Source organism: Anarhichas minor, unplaced genomic scaffold (assembly GCF_050575085.1).
Source record: "Anarhichas minor isolate MPS153535 unplaced genomic scaffold, ASM5057508v1 ptg000016l, whole genome shotgun sequence".
Lineage (NCBI taxonomy): Eukaryota > Metazoa > Chordata > Actinopteri > Perciformes > Anarhichadidae > Anarhichas > Anarhichas minor.
The window spans coordinates 2,809,951-2,828,883 of NW_027466462.1; the positions used below are offsets into that span (position 1 = coordinate 2,809,951).

At 43.7% G+C, this 18,933-nt stretch overlaps 1 protein-coding gene across 5 annotated transcripts; it reads left to right on the forward strand.

Annotated features, from left to right (window-relative positions):
* The first annotated feature begins 802 nt into the window (after nt 1–802).
* On the forward strand, nt 803–17,967 carry LOC142950809 (uncharacterized). 5 transcript variants are annotated; one of them, XM_076092416.1, is made up of 8 exons: nt 803–1,207; nt 4,137–6,060; nt 7,026–7,087; nt 7,400–7,432; nt 8,200–8,373; nt 8,551–9,776; nt 10,034–10,233; nt 16,804–17,967. In XM_076092416.1, the coding sequence occupies exons 2-8, from the start codon at nt 4,297–4,299 to the stop codon at nt 17,527–17,529; spliced, it is 4,185 nt and encodes a 1,394-aa protein (XP_075948531.1). In that variant the 5' UTR covers nt 803–1,207; nt 4,137–4,296; the 3' UTR covers nt 17,530–17,967. The 5 variants fall into 5 exon arrangements, with proteins under 5 accessions (XP_075948531.1, XP_075948530.1, XP_075948526.1 ...); XM_076092415.1 differs by lacking the exon at nt 16,804–17,967 and adding an exon at nt 13,548–15,905 and having other exon boundaries at nt 4,018–6,060; XM_076092411.1 differs by lacking the exon at nt 16,804–17,967 and adding an exon at nt 13,548–15,905.
* Nucleotides 17,968–18,933: the final 966 nt, after the last annotated feature.

Sequence of the window (18,933 nt, forward strand, 5' to 3'; positions counted from 1 at the left end):
CATATTGGTATTTAAAGCTTTTTTCGACATTCACAAATTATTCTGTGTCACTTCTACCATTTAACCCTTATCCACGCTCTTTAAATACACACATGACACTTTAATAACATACTTTATTTAACACTCTTTATTTGTTTGTTTATTGTGATGGTACTTTTTCCACTGTGACTCAATAACAAGACCATATATATTTTCTTTTCTTGTTTATTGTACATTTGTGTATGTACATTGAGAGCGGAGTGGAAACCGGAGACAAATTCAATAAAGCTGATTCTGATTCTGATATATGGTATGTCTGCTCAGCTTAGATAAGAGGAAGGGGCTGAATGAGGATGCAGATAGTTCATTGATTAGTTAACTATCGAATGGTCACTGTTGTCCAGATGTTTTAATGATGACTCAACCCACCCCCACCCTCGTACTCTGCTCCTTTATAAACGGTACACAAGTGGTTCTTCCTCTCAGACTGCATTGCACTCTGGAGTATTTTGTTGAGAGAAATGTATACAAATTGTAAACACATATCATATTGTGCTCGCTTGCAATATGCATGCATTAAAGCTTAGCAATATCACACACACAGCATTTTGACAGAATACACATCTTGCCTACAAGCTGCTTCCTGTTTTCGGAAATATAAAAACCTATTTAGCACATAATGCACACCATGTCCCCAGAGCCTCTTCCTGTGATCACAAACAGAACGCCCTATAACGACTGTCACAACCTGTGGGAGGGATATAACAGAACACATAAATACCAAGTCTCAGTCTCAGACTCATTCTGCTCTTTACAGAGACAACTTAACATCATCGCTCTTCACAGAGAACATTTAGCCACTCCAAGCCACAGAAGAAGATGATATGTGTGCAGGCAGTCAGCTGCATGGATCACACGTTCCCATCTCACACATTCCACAGAGGGGGGAGGTTAGCAGGAAAGTGAACTGAAAAATAGGCCTTTCAGAGGCGATAAGAGAACTGTTTCGGCCAATGATCTGTTGTCTGCCATATATGGACCTGGCGGCTGCAGGAAGCGCCAAGGAGAAGCAAGTATAGGAGACAACAAAGGATCGGGGGCTCGGACTTTGGCTTTTGTGATGACTCCTGGAGGGTTCATGCATTTTTGTAATCTTTTACCTTACTTTTTGTGACAACTAAAGTCTAGTGTTGCTCATCTCTGGTGGGGTCCTTGTAGTCTCCTAAAGGTAAGAGTGCTCTACCCCTGGGATAGGCTGACAGTAAATAAATTAGACATGAAATTTGAATGACATTCCTGTTAAAAGCTGAGATTAAGATGGTGTTGTTCAGCATTGTTGTGATTTACTAACTTGGTTGGCTCCGATTGACTTTGAAGCTCTGCAAATGTATTTTATGTGATGTTGCAGTGTGATTACAATGCTCACACACACACAAACACACACACGTTAAGCCATGTGGTCGGGGGAGGGGATAGCGGGGATATATTATTACTTTGATGCAATCCCCCCCAGAGAAAGATCCTTTCATGAAAATATTCACCGTCACGTTTGAATAAACTGTTGACTCAGCAGTCTGAGTAGTCAATAGCTTTTCATTATGAAAGACTAAATGCTGCAACCCTGTCTCTTAACAAATGTTTGGAGGGAAACGTATTTTCTTCCGGATTACGGACTCAGTTTAAAACAATTCGAAACACGTGGTTAATTTAGTAAATTAAAACAAACAAACAAAATAATCTACAAAACTATTTCTTTGATTAACAAAAGTTCCTTCTCCCCTCACTTCATTTGTGTCTCAAAACATATTTTCGTTTTCATTTGTATAGATGTTAATAATGCATCTGTTTTTGAATGTATCTGATATATTTGAGAGGGAGGCGGGGTGTTGATATATTCTTAATTAATGTATAATTTATGGTGACAGAAACCGCTTGATCACCACCCATACAGTGTTTAAAATACCATTACGAGCCTATATTTAATGTATTAACTGAAATTATGTGAGAATAGCACCGCTGTGTGGCAGAATAATGATAACACACGTATCCGCTCTGCTTTTCACACCCTTCTTCATTTAACGAGGAAAGGAAATAAGCCAAAGCAGCATTTAGTCATCTATGTTTATTTGTATGAACTTGTAGAAATATTACAATTTATTTTATTTCTGTGGCCTTGGTTTCAAAAATATTACCGGATTATTACATAACACGACTTGTGAAACCCAAATTTATGGACAAGAATGATTAAGTTAAAAAGCAGGACTTTTACGACGAATATATTCTCAACCTAACCGACATAAAGTGAATGAATTGAGAACTAACTGATCATTTCAGCTTCGGTTCAAATAAATTCTCAACATAATCTATAACTCTTCAATTTTTTTTTTTTATGTTTAACATGAACTTTTGATCCAGCCAGTTGGAGCTAATGTAAACAAAGTAAGAGCCCTGCTACCAAAAACTCTGAACACACGATTGGTTGAGTAGTTTATTTGAATGCCGACCAACAGTGTTGGAAAGTAACTAAGTTTATTCACTCGAGTACTGTGCTTAAGTATGATTTTGAGGTACTTGTACTCTAGTATTTCCATTTTTTAAACTTTATAGAAGCCAATATTGCTCTTTCTACTCCACTCGTTTGCAGATACACACAATCAATACTTCATATTGTAATTAAAAAATAAGCTCCACCTTTATGAACTGCAACATTATAGTGATGCTTACACATTAATGTATTCATAATTATAATCCAGTGACATCATTATTACTATTTTGACGTGGGCCAGTCTGGTACTTTAGAGAGGCCTATAGTTTGATGATAAGTAGTTTCTACTTATGGACTTTTACTAAAAAATAGATTTTGAATGCAAGACCTTTTACGTTACTTTCCTTGTAACGTTCGCGCTTTTACTTTGAAGGCTTGACACTAAAACCGGAAGTGTACAGTTTCGTTCTGAAGTAGCTGCCTGCAGACATCCGGGAGATGAGTTTGAACACACCAGAGACGTGCAATATTCACAAATAACGGAAGGTATGCAACAACAAAAACGTTGTACAAGTAGAGAGCGAAGCACCGCGTGACTACTCGCTTTGACGTGATGTTTGGCTTCTGAAAAACGCGTTAAACGTTTGTTTGTAACCGGCCGTAGACGTCCGCTAGTGCACGCTAGCAGTAGCACGCGAGGCAAGTTTAGCCATTTTAACTCTCATTGGGCAATGATGGCGTGCTGAAAGACAGCGTTGATGTGCATAAATTGATCTCATCTCAATTCCTAAAAATGCATCTTGAAGGGCGAGGAACGAGGAGGCTTGGCGGAGGAGCTTATGAGCGAAGGAAACTCGGGTGTCCTTCGCAGAAGTGTTTTTGGCACACGTAAACAAATAAAAGCGGCGTGATTTTAATGATCTCAAACCGCTGGACTCTACAAATGCAACAGTTCCTTTTTGTGTTCATACATTTTATATATTTAAGATGATCAACTCAGACTTTCTGCCATTCACAGTCTATGTAGCTCCTCATAAGGCTCTGTTCTAACCACATTTCTAAGTGACATTCACCCGATACTTTTTACTGAATGTAGGCTACATCCAATTCAACCGCTATAATCCTTTACGTTTACTCTGCTCGTTTCTTCTCCTCGCCTCCTCCGCTTGTATCTCCAATGGCCAGAAATAAGACCCGAGGAGTTGAGGAAAGAAATTGAGCAAGGAACAAAATCGGGGAATGAGAAAGACCCATAGTAGTTATTCCCAAGGCATGAAATAAGACGTAAATCTAATGAAATTCACCAAATTCAGATGTCGACACAGGGTGAAAGCAGGCGGCAACTTCTGGTTCTGCCGAGTGAAGTCTTAAAACCTGCATTCTCTCTACTGACCAGCAGGGGGCGACTCCTCTGATTGTATAGAAGTCTATGAGAAAATGACTCTACTTCTCTCTTGATTTATTACCTCAGTAAACATTGTAAACATGAGTTTATGGTCTCAATCTCTAGTTTCAAGTCTTCTTCAATACAGCATGACGTTTATTTCATACAGCACCAGAGTGGACGACTTCAAGACAAGACCATCCAGATGTTGGAATTAACCCATCCAAGAAGCTGAAGTCCAATCCCATTCAATAACCCCATCCTTTTTTTTTTTTTTTTACTTTTCAGCTTTGCATTGCTATCGGAGCATTGTGCCCCTTCTCCCGCTCCACGGGCCCCTAACAAGCCCCTTGCTTGGAGGGCTCCACCGGAGCTCGCTCCTGCTCGGCCAGCAGGCTGCCTCCTTGCGTCTGGCTCAACTGAAAGCCCAGCTAGCAGTGACGCAGTGATGAGCTCCAAGCCTGAACCGAGTAGCGCCATTATAGACAAGAATATGGAGAGGTCTATAGACATGCATATTAGAAGAGCCAGAGAGGAGTTGAGGCTTCTTGGCAAACCAATGCAACAGCCCATAGACTCTCGCTTTACTGGCACTCAAAGGGAGCTTCTCTCCTCAGGCTCAGGGATGGTCTCCTACTCAACGTCCTCAACCTCTGCCTCTCTAGGACGTAGATACCCGGGAGTTGAAAGTGGCAGTAGCTCCTCGGACTGGTTATCGAACTACGAAAGGCCCACTGGCGATAAACCCTCAACATTTTATTCATCGTCTGCTTCGTCTAACTATGCAAGCGGTGTTGATGGTAGGTTTAGTGCTTCCAGTGACAGAGATCGTGATATGCCGTCTATTCCAGGGTTAGGTGATTTTGACAAACCCTCTCCGGACAATCCTGCGGCCCCTACAGAGCCCAATCAACAAAAGTACACCTCTGAGACAGCTTCTAACATCCTTGTGCATTTTGGACTTGAAAAAGAGGACTTGGAACATCTCATCTCGTACCCCGAAAACCAGATCACCGCTGCTAACATGCCGTTCATCTTGCGGCAAATCCGCCTTGAGAGGACCAAGAGAGCTAGGACTGCAGCTCAGTCAAAACCCCGTCCCGAACCCCAACCCACCAGAATGAGTCATTCTGGAGGGGCAGGGATGCGCCAGGAGGAAATATCGCCGGCTGTTCGCCAGCCGAGTAATGTGATTGACTATGGACATACAGGCAAATATACTGGAGGGGCTGGGGAAGAGATTGGAAGGACCAGCGTCAGTAGAGATAACAGCGGTGGGAGTGGAAGTATGTTGCCGATGGACACTTACAATAGTAGCAGACACGGTCGAGAACCACTGCAAAAAACAGAGGTGAAAAGCAGTGGCTTGGGTTTTTCTCGTGACCAGGCGAGTTCTGTTTCCAGTTTCAGCTCTTTGCACAGTTCAACACCGAGCTTTGTTTCTCCCCCAAGCAATGATCAGACTAACCCATTGCAAACCCAAACAATCGCCAACCCTTTCTATCGGAAAGACACAGACATCAGAGCTGTCAAGTCTGAAGCCTCCAAACCCGTTCCTTTGAAAGAACCAGAGGCAGATCGCCAGTCAACAATGAAAACCCAACCACCATGCACTTTGTTACGTGGTGTGCATCCTAGTAGACCTGTCCTTGTGCTCATTGACACTAATGACACCAGAGGTATTAAGAACCAGAGTAAAACTCCAGGACAGGGGTCAACCATTGCTGAACAGAGGAAAAAGCAGCAGACACAACAGCAGATGCAGAAGCAGCCGGTGCAGCAGACACAGCAGAAGCAGAAGCAGCCGGTGCAGCAGACGCAGCAGCAGCAGAAGCAGCCGGTGCAGCAGACGCAGAAGCAGCAACCGAAGCAGCCAGTACCACAAGCCATGTGGCCTCCATTTTTTCCTGCTGCAAAGTCAGTTCCCCCTGCATCTCACATGCCCAGCATCACTGATGCCATGCAGCGTCCGGTGTTCATTCCTGTTGGTCCTCCCCCCATCGTTAGTCCTCCAGCTCTGCCTCAGCCAATCCCAGATCTCATGGGCTTCATTCATGGGACGATGCCATCTTCCAACAGGCAGCCTCCGGCAAAGGCTGCAGTCTCCAAGGGTCTGCCAACAGCGGCCATGATGCATGATTATGCAGCGGCTTCACCGAGACTCTTTCCACATACCTGTTGTCTGTGTAACAGAGAATGTCCTCGCATGGAGGTGAGTGGAAGTCTGCACTCTGTTCTCCCCTTACGAAAATGTTGGGCTATTTACTTCAATATCTAAAATGTTCTTTTTACGTTCTGAAATTCTATTTTAAATTGTTAATCATTTTACTTTTTGGGAAAACTGAAGGATTTGAAAAGTCTAAGGACGATACTTTCAAGCCTATGTGAAAGGATTTATGTAAAATATTCTTTCAGTTTGAATTTTATTTACGTTAACTAATTTGAATGTACTTCAAACTAAATGTTTTTTTACCAAAAAGCTCCAAGGATGCCAGTCACCACTAACAGTTTTTTGTTAATCTGTAATTCAAGTTTACACTGTGTGATTTACATGTGATTTGACTGACTTAAAACTGTTGAGTACAAGAATCTGCACATCTGAAGAACTAGAGCATCAAATGATGATGGAAGAGGACTGTTTTCCTTCTTTCTCAGTTTTTGGGCTTTTTCCCCAGATTGTATATTCAGTTAAAATGCTATGAAACAGTTGTTAGTTGTTATAGAGATGCACTGATGAATGAATTGTTGCTCTTGCACTCAAAGTTGACAAAAGTCTGCTGTGATTATAAAGAAAAGAGCTGCCAACATTTCTGAAGGATTTAATCCATGAACTACGTGTATTTCTCACTACTTGATTTAAACACTTTATTTACTGCTGGAGAGTGTCGCAGCTCTTCACTTGGGCTCAAGCTTGTTCTTGTTCTTCAGATGACTGCTGTAAAGACTCCTTTAATGTCAACACACATAACACAAACTGTACACAATAGCAGAGAAATTGGACACTTGGACTTGAGACTCAACAGACCAACAAAGAGGAGCTGTTTCTTTATGGCTGCTGTAATGTTGAATAAAAGATATGTTGTCAGACAATCATATAAGTGAGTTGATATTGATGGCTGATAGCAGTTTGGATAATAGTGAGGTCTATCTAATGCTGTTTGTTGTTCCGACTACTAGGATTGGATCTCCCACCAGAACACCAGCTGTCACCTTGAGAGCTGCAGAGTCCTCCGAAAACAGTCAGTTTTTCTTCTTTTAACTTTTCCCTGTAAAGATCTTGTTACTTTTTGATAACCATTGCCGTTTGCCAAGCTAGTTAAACTTGTGTCAGGGTTCATATTTGGTTCTTTAAGGTACCTCCTCTGGTTGTTCTATAGTTGTATTCTGCAGAACCCGTACTATTCCGTGATACTCTCCGACATTAGGAGCAATACTTGAGTAAGACTGCTTTATGACTGCCTACCTCACCGCAGAAACCTTTGGCTGTGTTGTCAACATCTGTCCTCTTTGCTGTTTTAATAGGTGCGTTTCATTTGTGTTTTTTTAAACAGATACCCGGAGTGGGATGGTGAGATTGCACTCAGGTAAATTTGTTAAGCTTGACAGATATTGTTGGAAATCAGACTGGAAACTGGTCATTCGGGTGATTGGTCAGGCGTCATGACCCCCCCTCAAAAATGTTGCCCTATTCGACCAATTCAGGGCTAAAATCCATCCGAATCCATCAAACATGTTGCAACCACGATCAGTTAGTGAACCAGTACCCTGTTGATTTTGGAAAACTTAGCTTTCCTATCGTTCCTCATGCTTTTCCCATCCATTGCTCTTGTGGTTTATATTCAATGTCGACGATCAGCTTCTTTGACTTTCTGACTTGTATTAAAACTCAATACCTAATAACTGGTTGCTATCCGACTCGTGGTGAGACACCACAGAATTCTCACGAAGAGGAACTCTAACGAACACCCACAGAACACAAGAGAGATTGGATTTTCTTCAGTTCACACAGGTTTATTTGCATCACACAGAGTACAAGTAAACCGAGCTGTCCGGAATCAACTGACTAAAACAAAGAAATGTACATTACTTTATACCCTCGTTCTCCTCCTTCATGATCTTCCCCTCTCCACACACATCCGCTCTCAACTTTCCCCTCGATAGTCATCTTCTTCATCCAACATCCAGTTAGGATTAATGGTGTACTTTACACCTGTTACACAGGGGACCTTTGGATTTTTTGACACATGAGAAGTAACAGTTATATGTTCATTGCACTTTATTCCGATGTACACCTGGCTGTGGCCCAAAGGTCCACCGCTCTCTCTTCATTTTTCTCCTACACTCTCTTCAGTGTTGCCTCGCCCTCGCCCTCAGCCTCTTCACAGACTTCTCAGCATCTTCAGAAAGCCAGACATGGAAGCCGCTCCCGCTCGCCTAGTCCCCGTCGGCACCACCGCTCAGAGGGCAGACAGGAGAGACACAGTCGGCGATCACGATCGCCACACAGCTCCAGATACACTCGCAGGTCTGTGATGGATAAATTCTAATACGAGCAATAAGTGAAATGACCGAATATGTTCCTGCAGAACCTTTTAGAATATCTGCATCAGCATTTTAACCTCTTTAGATTTAGTCCCCCCTTAAGAAATCTAAACTTTATATTTTTAAGATTGTCATTAGATGTAATCTGAACTTTTACCAGGTCCCGGTCTCGTTCTCCTTCCCCGCGGTATGACCGCCCTACTTCCTCCCGCTATCGATCGCATTCAAGAAGTCCTGAGAGACAATCTTCACCACGGAGAAGAGACGATAGACGGTCGTCTCCGAGGAGGAGCCGTGAGAGACGATCGTCTCCGAGGAGGAGCGACGAGAGACGATCGCCGTCAAGGAGGAGCCGTGAGAGACGATCATCTCCGAGGAGGAGCGACGAGAGGCGGTCGCCAAGAAGGAGGAGCGACGAGAGACGATCGCCATCGAGAAGGAGCGACGAGAGGCGGTCGCCAACAAGGAGGAGCGACAAGAGACGATCGCCATCGAGAAGGAGCGACGAGAGGCGGTCGCCAACAAGGAGGAGCGACAAGAGACGATCGCCATCGAGAAGGAGCGACGAGAGGCGGTCGCCAACAAGGAGGAGCGACAAGAGACGATCGCCATCGAGAAGGAGCGACGAGAGGCAATCGCCATCGATAAGGAGCGACGAGAGGCAATCGCCATCGAGAAGGAGCGACGAGATGCAATCGCCATCGAGAAGGAGCGACGAGAGGCAATCGCCATCGAGAAGGAGCGACGAGAGGCAATCGCCATCGAGAAGGAACGACGAGAGGCAATCTCCATCGAGAAGGAGCGACGAGAGGCAATCGCCATCGAGAAGGAGCGACGAGAGGCAATCGCCATCGAGAAGGAGCGACGAGAGGCAATCGCCATCGAGAAGGAGCGACGAGAGGCAATCGCCATCGAGAAGGAGCGACGAGAGGCAATCTCCATCGAGAAGGAGCGACGAGAGGCAATCGCCATCGAGGAGGAGCGACGAGAGGCAGTCGCCAACGAGGAGGAGCGACGAGAGGCAGTCGCCAACAAGGAGGAGCGACGAGAGGCAGTCGCCAACAAGGAGGAGCGACGAGAGGCAGTCGCCAACAAGGAGGAGCGACGAGAGGCAGTCGCCAACAAGGAGGAGCGACGAGAAGCAGTCGCCAACAAGGAGGAGCAACAAGAGGCAGTCGCCAACAAGGAGGAGCGACAAGAGGCAGTCGCCAACAAGGAGGAGCGACAAGAGGCGATCGCCAACAAGGAGGAGCGACAAGAGGCGATCGCCATGGAGAAGGAGCGACGAGAGGCAATCGCCATCGAGAAGGAGCAACAAGAGACGATCCCGCAAACGAAAGTCTAGCACTACAGACAACTTGGTTGAGAAACTACTGGAAACATCAGGTTTGAGAAATGACAAACATTTTAATGACTTAACAGTGTTTAAAGACTTGTTTTGTGTCGTAACGTACCTGCGTATGTTAACGCTTAATGTACAGGTGAATGCCACCAATACAATCTGTTTTTGTGGTTTCTTCACGATTTTATGCTCTTTAACTTTAAATGTTTTCATCTTACAATAGAGACGCAGTTTGAGACTTCGCAACCACCAAAACGCTGCAATGTTGTCCGACACTCTTTTTTCGTCTTTTTCCCTCTAGCTGTCCAGTCTCTGTCAAATCACTTGGACCTGGAGACTGTGATTAAAACTCTGGCTCCCGCCTTAATGGCCGAGCTAGTCAAGATGAATACCATATCGTTATCTTCCTCCGCTTCCATTGGAGGAAAGCCCTCCTCGTCTTCTGCCTCTTCCTCCACCAAAAAGCCTTCTGAAGCAACTCCCAGTCTGCAAAAGAGCGAGGCAAGTTCTTCCACAAACGTCGCTTCTCTTTTTTGAGATTAATGTATTTTTGTACATGGTCCCTGATGTAAATACACTGAACAGACAAAAAAACGAACGGATGCATTATATTTAGTGTAAACGTTTGTTTTTCTCTTTGCTCAGTCTGATGAATCTTTGCTACCAACCGAGGTGAAACTGGAGGGGGTTTATTATTATGTCTCTCACAATGAATTGTTGGCTGCTATGAAGAACTTTGGAAAAACCAAGTCAGTTGTAATGTTCCGGTCCACACAGAAGGAATGTATAGAGAGAGGCTTGTATCTGCTGATGCTTTGCCTTTTCATACTATTCAAAAAATAGTGAAAAATTAGTCCTGCTACAACACGTTGTACCCGGCCTCTCCACACCCTTGCAGCACATAATGACCCCAAAAAGAGTGCGCCGTTCCCTAGATACTCAGACACAAAAACAAAGCTACACCCAGAACCTATCCAGACAGAGGGATTTAACTGGACTGTTTGTTACATACTCAGACACACCCTTAGAGGTGACTCAAGGCCAGACCACACACACACACGCACGCCAAATTACAACAATATTAATGTAACCACATGGCATCAGACACAGCTTCTAATATGGGAGACAAACCTAGCCAACTGTCTGAAAGATAGCAAAGGCGAAGGATCAAACATTTGGCTCAAATGGAGAATGAATGGGACAAAAAAAAGGGAAATATGAATGTAAAAGTAATGAAGAATAGAGTGTGGAATAGTAGCTCGATTATGGAAAATATGCAGGAAATGATAATCTATTACACCCCCGTCTACATTCTGATGGACCAGGGGGAAGCGTTCTATGGCTAAAAAACCTAATTAGCTGTGTAAAACAGAATCAAAACAAATCAGGCACTCCTTTTGAACAATGAATGGAGAAATACTGGAGCAATCAAGTATTAGGGCTCCTTGGGGAATGGAATATGAGCAAATCAGGAAGCATATCCCTTCCTTACATCACTGTTAGAAACAGCACCAAAGAACTAATTTACAGACTACTAGTTTCAGAAACTGCCTCGGTCAGTATGGGCAAACCCCGGTAAAATACCGGGACTAAAGTATGGGTACTATAAAGAAGTTAATGGCCACTGGCGGCCCGGCGACTTCTGGTACTCACACAACTACCTGACCAATACTAAAAAACAGAACATGATTCCTCCAACTGGGTAAGGGACAAGATATTCAAACGAACCCTTATTAAAACCCATATCAAGGAGAACCGGGTGCTTTTTGATCCACAGCAAGCGTATCCCCGATACACAAACGGGACCATATGCGTGAACTCTATCAGCTCATACATAAGATGTACCACTGGACTACATGCTAAAAAGGGAGACTAGAAGTGCTAGAAATATAGTGAGACTCCACTAGTTGGCCCAGCTTAGTGCCCTGGGACTTGGGATGGAAAAGGGGCTACCAACTAGCACTTGTATTCGTATTACTTTGTTGCACTTATTGTATTCGTATTACTTTGTTGCACTTATTGTATTCGTATTACTTTGTTTCTGTACGTTTGCTCTGGTTTATGCTCTTAGATGCTTGTTTAAAAAAGGAGATGCACTTATGACTTCTGGCGACTAGTAGTTCTCTTGAATACCTATGTTGAATACACTTATTGTAAGCGTCTGCTAAATTTCTGTAATGTAATGTAACTAGCGGTGGACGTATGTGGAGAAAATGATCTGCTATGGATACAGCCAAAGGCAAATAATCCATACAGGGAAGTTGTCTTTAGGGAAGATACCATAGCTCTCACCAAAAGATGGGAATTTAGACTAGGTTTTGTTAACACTCGTCAGCCCTATCAAGTCACTGATGATGAGTGGCCTAGTCTGAATCCCCAAACAATCACTCTAGAGAGTCACCTAGGGCTGATTGAGAATTTCTGCGACCCACAGTTCATCAAAGAATGGAAAAGATATCCCGTTCTATCCAATACTGACAGTAAACACTTTGCCCTAAACGCACAATCTGAGGACTTGTTTCACCCGAAGCCAGCCAATTTCTCTGGATGTGTCCCTTTGAAATATAGCAGAACAATGATAAGAGACATTAGCAATGGAAAGAAAGGTCAGCTGAACTGGGGTTCAATGAAATACCTAGTCTTTCCTGCAACCGCTACAGTATTAAAGAAAAACGTAGAAACAGTAGTAACGCTTGTTAGAGATACAGCTAACACTGCTGTAGCGGCAGTTACTAATTGGTTTAATGGTATAGTCTGGGGTATAATCATATTTTGCTGTACTGTACTTGGCATTCTGTTCGCTGTCTTTGTCGGTTGGAAATTAGTATTGTTGGGTTTAAACACTGGAAGCAACAGACTGAGCAAAACCAAGAACACAAACTCACAAAAACCGATCATGGGAAATAAAAAACGAACAGCTATTAGTGAGGTGTGATCATATACACATCCTGTTGCTACGCAGGTCATGAGCAGGTGGGCTCAAGAACAGGATGTGGTAAAAGACCATGCTAAAACCACCTACATGCGAGACTCGGCCCTTTAAAAAACTGTATAAAACGAAGGCGAGCATAGCTTGCCTGTCAGTCTGATAATCAAACAAACGATCATCATGACTGCCAATAATTCCACCATGGCCTTGACTGAAACAGAGGAAGGCTGGACCTTTCCAATAACCTTGATGGAGGGCAGAGAGGTAGTTGCTCAACTAGTAATGACTTTACTAATATGGATCTCCATACTGCTAAATACTAAAACTAACTGTGTCCTGAAAGATATACAGTGCTCATGGACCCTATTGACTATGGGGATTTCCCTCCGGTTAAAGGGACCTAGTACCACTGGGAGTCTGATTTTCACATTTTTGTTGGGGTTACCCATCAAATTACCTTTCTACCTAGCAATGATCGTTGTTACTATGGGGCTTGATCTGATCTCGTTCGTGCCTTGTCCACTGTTTAAACCAATCATGTTGACTATGATGTTTTCCCTATGGTATGCGTGGGTAATTGCTACGCTAATCTGGTCTATAAAGAAAAAAAGCACACGAATGCTTTTTTTACGTGGAATCGTTAAAAAAACTATGCTGTGGACTCGCCTGTGTTCTTCTGAGCTATCTGAATCCATCACAATCTGGCCTACCAGTAATTATGATACTCTTTTACACTCTGGGCAACACTCCTAGACGACCCCGTAGTGTCGACACGGTCACTGGACCTATTTCTTCTGGACAGGGCAGACAATCGGATGTATAGCCTTGACCAGAACGGCGGACTGGTCTTGCATGCCTTCTCTGTGTTAACAGTTGTTGTTCACAGGACACCCTGGACGCAGCAGACGGCAGAGAGAATGAGATCGATCTTTCCAGTTTTCCCTCGGGCCAGACCGGACATAGCGATCACGTATACGTGATCAACCCGCGGTGTGTCGCCCCACCCAATCCTCACTCATCAACAGGTCCGATATCTGGCAGAAAAACAAAGAAAAAAGACAAGAAAACACGGAAAAATGAGCAGGGCTCTTACGTGCCTTTTGCCATACAACAAGGTGGGATTACGGGAAGTATTGTCACCCGGAGGGAGGAGGTCTCAGCAGCCGTGATATCTGACCCTTGCACCCCACCTTCTGTTGTGGATCCACTTACAATGGATATGTCGCAAGTCGACATACTGGAGCTACACCCTGATGACTATACTTCAATAAAACCCATCAAAAAAATGAAATTTTTCTCTATTAATTGTGAGAATAAATTATGTAAAGTACACCCCCATTTCTGTGCAACGGTAGGGAATGTGTTGCGCATCCAGGCGGTCCGAGAAGGGCCCCCTCATGTGCCTTATGTGCATCTTGCTTTGAATTATCCCAATCTACAAGGAAGGGTTGAGGAATCTTACTGTGTGGAGGGTCGCTGCCCCCCTGAAGACTTCCATGCCCCGGCTCACTTACTGCACGTGACCAGTCAGCTCTTCGAGGAGAAAGACGGTCGTCAATGGGGTCTGTTGTCTCACCAGTTCGCACCCCTGGTGGTGATCGAGACATGTCCTACTCCACCTCCCTATGCTGACGGGTCATCGTTTTCATGAGAGGGTGTTGACGGCTGCGCCGGTCAGGATAAGAAAACACTGACTACCCAAATACAGTCAGCCCCCACCTTTGCTGCTCCTCAAACTCAGCAGCGCTCGTCCCCGCTTCCGCGGCCACGCAGATGGAGGTAGGCGCCTCCTACATCCGCTTTTAGCGGAGGACTGAATATAAGCAATGACATTTCGCTCTGTCTTCAGTTCAACTTTTGCTCTCCTGCTTAAGCTTTGGACCACACATTTTAAATAGGGTTTCCTATTGTAGTGTGATTTCACCCCTCTATACACTTCTCTGAAGGGTTCCTTCGGGAGGAAGTATCTTACATTTCAAACATAATACCGTGAAGGGTTCCTTCACTAGGTATTCTAACACGACACTCTAGAGGTATTTTTCCTCCGGTAGGAGTCTAAACTATCCATATATTTCCATTGTATTTCACACAAAACGATTCTCTAGAGGGTTTCCTCCGGTAGGAATCTTTGTGCCATAACCTGTATCTTACTTTCATAAAATAAAACCAACAACCTCTGTAATATGAGGTTGGAAATCCACAAAAGGGGGAGTCCTGTTTTAAAAAGCACTTTTAAGTGCTTGGTCCACGGCATAACAAGGCGCAGAACGCTCCGGGTGGCCCTACTCACTGACGTCCCTGCAGAGAGTGACTCGGAGACTTCAAACTAAAAGACATAACAAATAAGTGATCACAACCAGGTTGCCATTTGCGTATGGTAGATCCACCGGTCTTGTATACAATAAATATGGTAACGAGATAGGCCCCATTAAATGATTCGGCATATCTTATCCCATAGTGAAAGCACTTCATAAAGCTTAACCTGTCATACCACTGCTTCACATAACATAGCACATAACGGAGATAAATAGGATTCTAACGCGGGTTATTTGGAGTTACGTTTTATGCAGAAATCTATCTGTAGTAAAGTAATCCTGAAGCTGGAGCTTCCCCAGGCAGTATAGAAGGCAAGTAAAAAAATATACTTTCAAACACAAGACTGTACGACCACGAAGCTGACCCAGGGAGCTAGTGGCTGGTAAAACAGCATAGCAGGTCGCATCCCGCTACAAAAGCATAAAAGTAAACCCCCTAAAACATATAACCTGCATATATACGCTTTATGTAAGAAAGTCACTCAAGCATTATATAATCCTTCCTGTTCAATGGGACCAATCAGCCAATTATTGAATTATGCTGACTTGCTACAAAGCACGCATTAAAACTTAGCAAAAACACTTACACAGTACTGAGACAGGATGCACATCCTGCATACAAGCTTCTTCCTGTTATCGGAAACACCTAACTAGGACATAAACCATCCTGTTACAGGAAACTAACATAACACATAAATACCAAAGAATTAAGCTGAACGAGAGTTCCGACTCAACTCGAGTCTTAGCACTTAGCTCTTCACATAGAAACATAAGCATACCTTAACCGGACCAACTGGCATTATCACAAAATACCTACGGGAACACATATACATACACCTGCTTGCATAAAACTCTTGATTTGTTGTATAAACCTGTAAAGGAAATAAAACTACTCTGAAATACCCTCTCAAGGGATATAGAGAAATCAACTCTGCCTCTGAGTACATTTGTACTTCGAGGTAACCCCCCCCCCCGCTGACACAGCCTTAAGAAGGGGCGTCTTCCTGTGACATGAAGGTGAGTGTGTACTCTTCCAATAAAACTTGTGACTGGTGATAGACATTAAAATGATACAAATGAAGATCAAAAGGGCTGTTTACAGTGGGGAAGATCCACCCACAGTATGGTATCATTAACTAAGTTAAAATAAACAGTAGTGCAAAGATTTAGAATAAGAGGTAAAATGTTCTAAAACATTCATACTAATTGTATTTAAGTGGCGTTTTTATTTGCTTTGATGACCAGTTGAAGAAAGGGATTATAACCTGCATGGTACAGTTACAAAGTAAAAGTATAAGATGCAATTTCCTTCCATCTCTTATCACTGTGTTAGAAGACTGGGATTTTGGCAGCCTTTCAGACAATGGGTAATGGTTTCACGACATTACTAAATATTTAAAACTAAAAAATGTGGATAGCGCATATCCTAGAAACTACATATTTTTCCTGTGCCAAGTTATCTCTGCTGTGAGCTAATTTAGCGTACTAATGGAAGCGAACGCGTGGCAATTGTCTGCAATAATTGAATATAAGTGAGGGATATTTCTATAGGCACACCGAGCACAAGTGTTGTGAGCTAAAAAGAGTAAGCTGAAACAAAATCGCTTGCTTAGTCGTAGCATCAGCTGCAGCCTTTTCTGTTGAAATGGGATCAGAAGCGTTAGTGTGAGCATCACATTTCATAACAGACGGTTTGAGGGAATACATTCTTTACTTTTCATCTGAATACAAGAAGTCTTCCTAGCAACTGGCAAATCACTTCATTATTTGTTTTTACTTAACATTCAAATATGGACCTAAAACTCTTGGCATATGTGTTTCCGACAGCAGCCCATGGGCGACTCACAACCACCTCCCAGCCCTACAGAGGGATCAACAGAGGGACCAAAATCCTCTACCAGCTCACCCACAGGGGACCCCGGAAGAAGCCACCCAGGTGGAAAGAGTCTGGCAGTGGCAAGACAAACAGGAAGTGATGGAGGAACCGGGCAGGACCACAAGAATGGTGACCCGGAGCCACCTCATACCCCCGTGGACATATCTCTCCTACCAGACATAGAAAAAGAGGCCGCTGCAGCGGGAAACCCACCTGAAACACCAAAGAAACACGGCCCCAAACCAATAGGGGAACGTAGACAACAATTTATTTCCTACCAAAATAAGAAACTCTTAGACATCCAGCTCGAAGATACAACCTGGTGGACCAGCATTCAGTTCATACGCAGAGGGAGAGAACCAAGGCACTACATCCAACAAGGTTGGGACAACACCACAAAAGCTCACATGATGAGTACCTCCATACCCATAGATAATCAGGAAAACGTGGATGGCATCCCCTGCATGCGGAAACCTGTGGCCTCACTCTGTGCAGATAGGCAACCAGTAATGGTGACCAAACTCCTACAGGGGGGAGCGCGATTGTGGGCCCATGTAAGAGAATGTGACTCCAACCTGAAGCCAGTGAACTATACACAGGACATATTCATCTTGGACCATGGAGAATTGAAGAAAGCAGACAATATGCACATGATGTATACAAGAGGAGGATGTTGAGAGAAACTTATACAAATTGTAAACACATATTGTGCTTGCTTGCAATATACATCCATTAAAACTTAGCAATATCCTACACACAGTAGTTAAAGACAGGACGTACATCCTGCCCACAGAGCCTCTTCCTGTTATCGGAAGCAGAAAGCCCTAACTTTGCTTCCTGTCACAGGATGCGCGTGTCTAACAGAACACATAAATAACGAGTGAGATCCTCTCACAGTCAGTTCGACTTAGGACTTATCCTGATACAGGACCGAAAACGCTCTTCTAGGAAGACAAACTTAAGCATACCGTAACCGGACCAACTAGCATTATCACAAATACCTACAGGAACACATATTTACACCTGCTTGCATAAAACGCTTGATTTGTTGTATAAACCTGTAAAGGAAATAAAACTACTCTGATATACCCTCTCAAGGGATATAGAGAAATCAACATCTGTCTCGGAGTACATTTGTAGTTCGAGGTAACCCCCCCGCTGACACAGCCTTAAGAAGGGGCGTCTTCCTGTGACGTGAAGGTGAGTGTGTACTCTTCCAATAAAACTTGAGACTGGTGATAGACATTAAAACGGTAGAAAATAAAAACAAGGCTGTTCAAAGTGGGGAAGATCCACCCGCAGGTACTACTCGGCGAAGTGAACCTACGTTAACCGGACCCCTTCTCAGAAAATCCTCCTTGAAATCGTTGCCCAACATTGATAAAGCGTAGTAAGGAAACTAGAGGGGCTACTAAAGACGAGAGACAAGAAAAGCCGAAGCAAGATATGCTGAAGAGAGAAACCGCAAGTTGTCTTTTAAGTATTTATTCTCTTGGCAGAGAAGATTCAATCATCACAACAGAATGCGTACAGTCTCAGTGAGCAAGAACCAAGAAAAAAGTGAACAAGCTTTCTTTATACAGAATGAGCAAAGGTGGGCCGATGGCCAATGTTAGACATTTTGGTCTCAGACTGACAGGAACAGCAATGAAAAACAAACGGCCAGCAACCCAAACAAGCGGCCCAAAGGCCTTGGTGCTGGAACATTACTAGATCACTAACTGGAACACAGTTAGTTATCTATGTGAACAGAGAGGGAGAACTCTTCTTCTGCAGAATAGAGACACGGTGAAGTTAAACAAAGTTCAGAGCAAAATTACTTATTAATGAATACCATATACTGAGTAGAAATACTACGTAAAAAGTTACCATTACACAGGGCCAACAGAAACCTCTGTCACAGCTTTACTGCATGTCCAGCAGAGCACCTTGTCAGAACCAGAGTCCACTGCACAAGGACCGGAGACCAAGACGGAGGCTTCACATATGACACAGCAGGCTGCAGGAAGCTCTACTGAAGCCACTGTGGAGGCCAAGCTGCCAGGTGGAGGGGCGGAGACAGAAACAATGGAAAAAGGTAT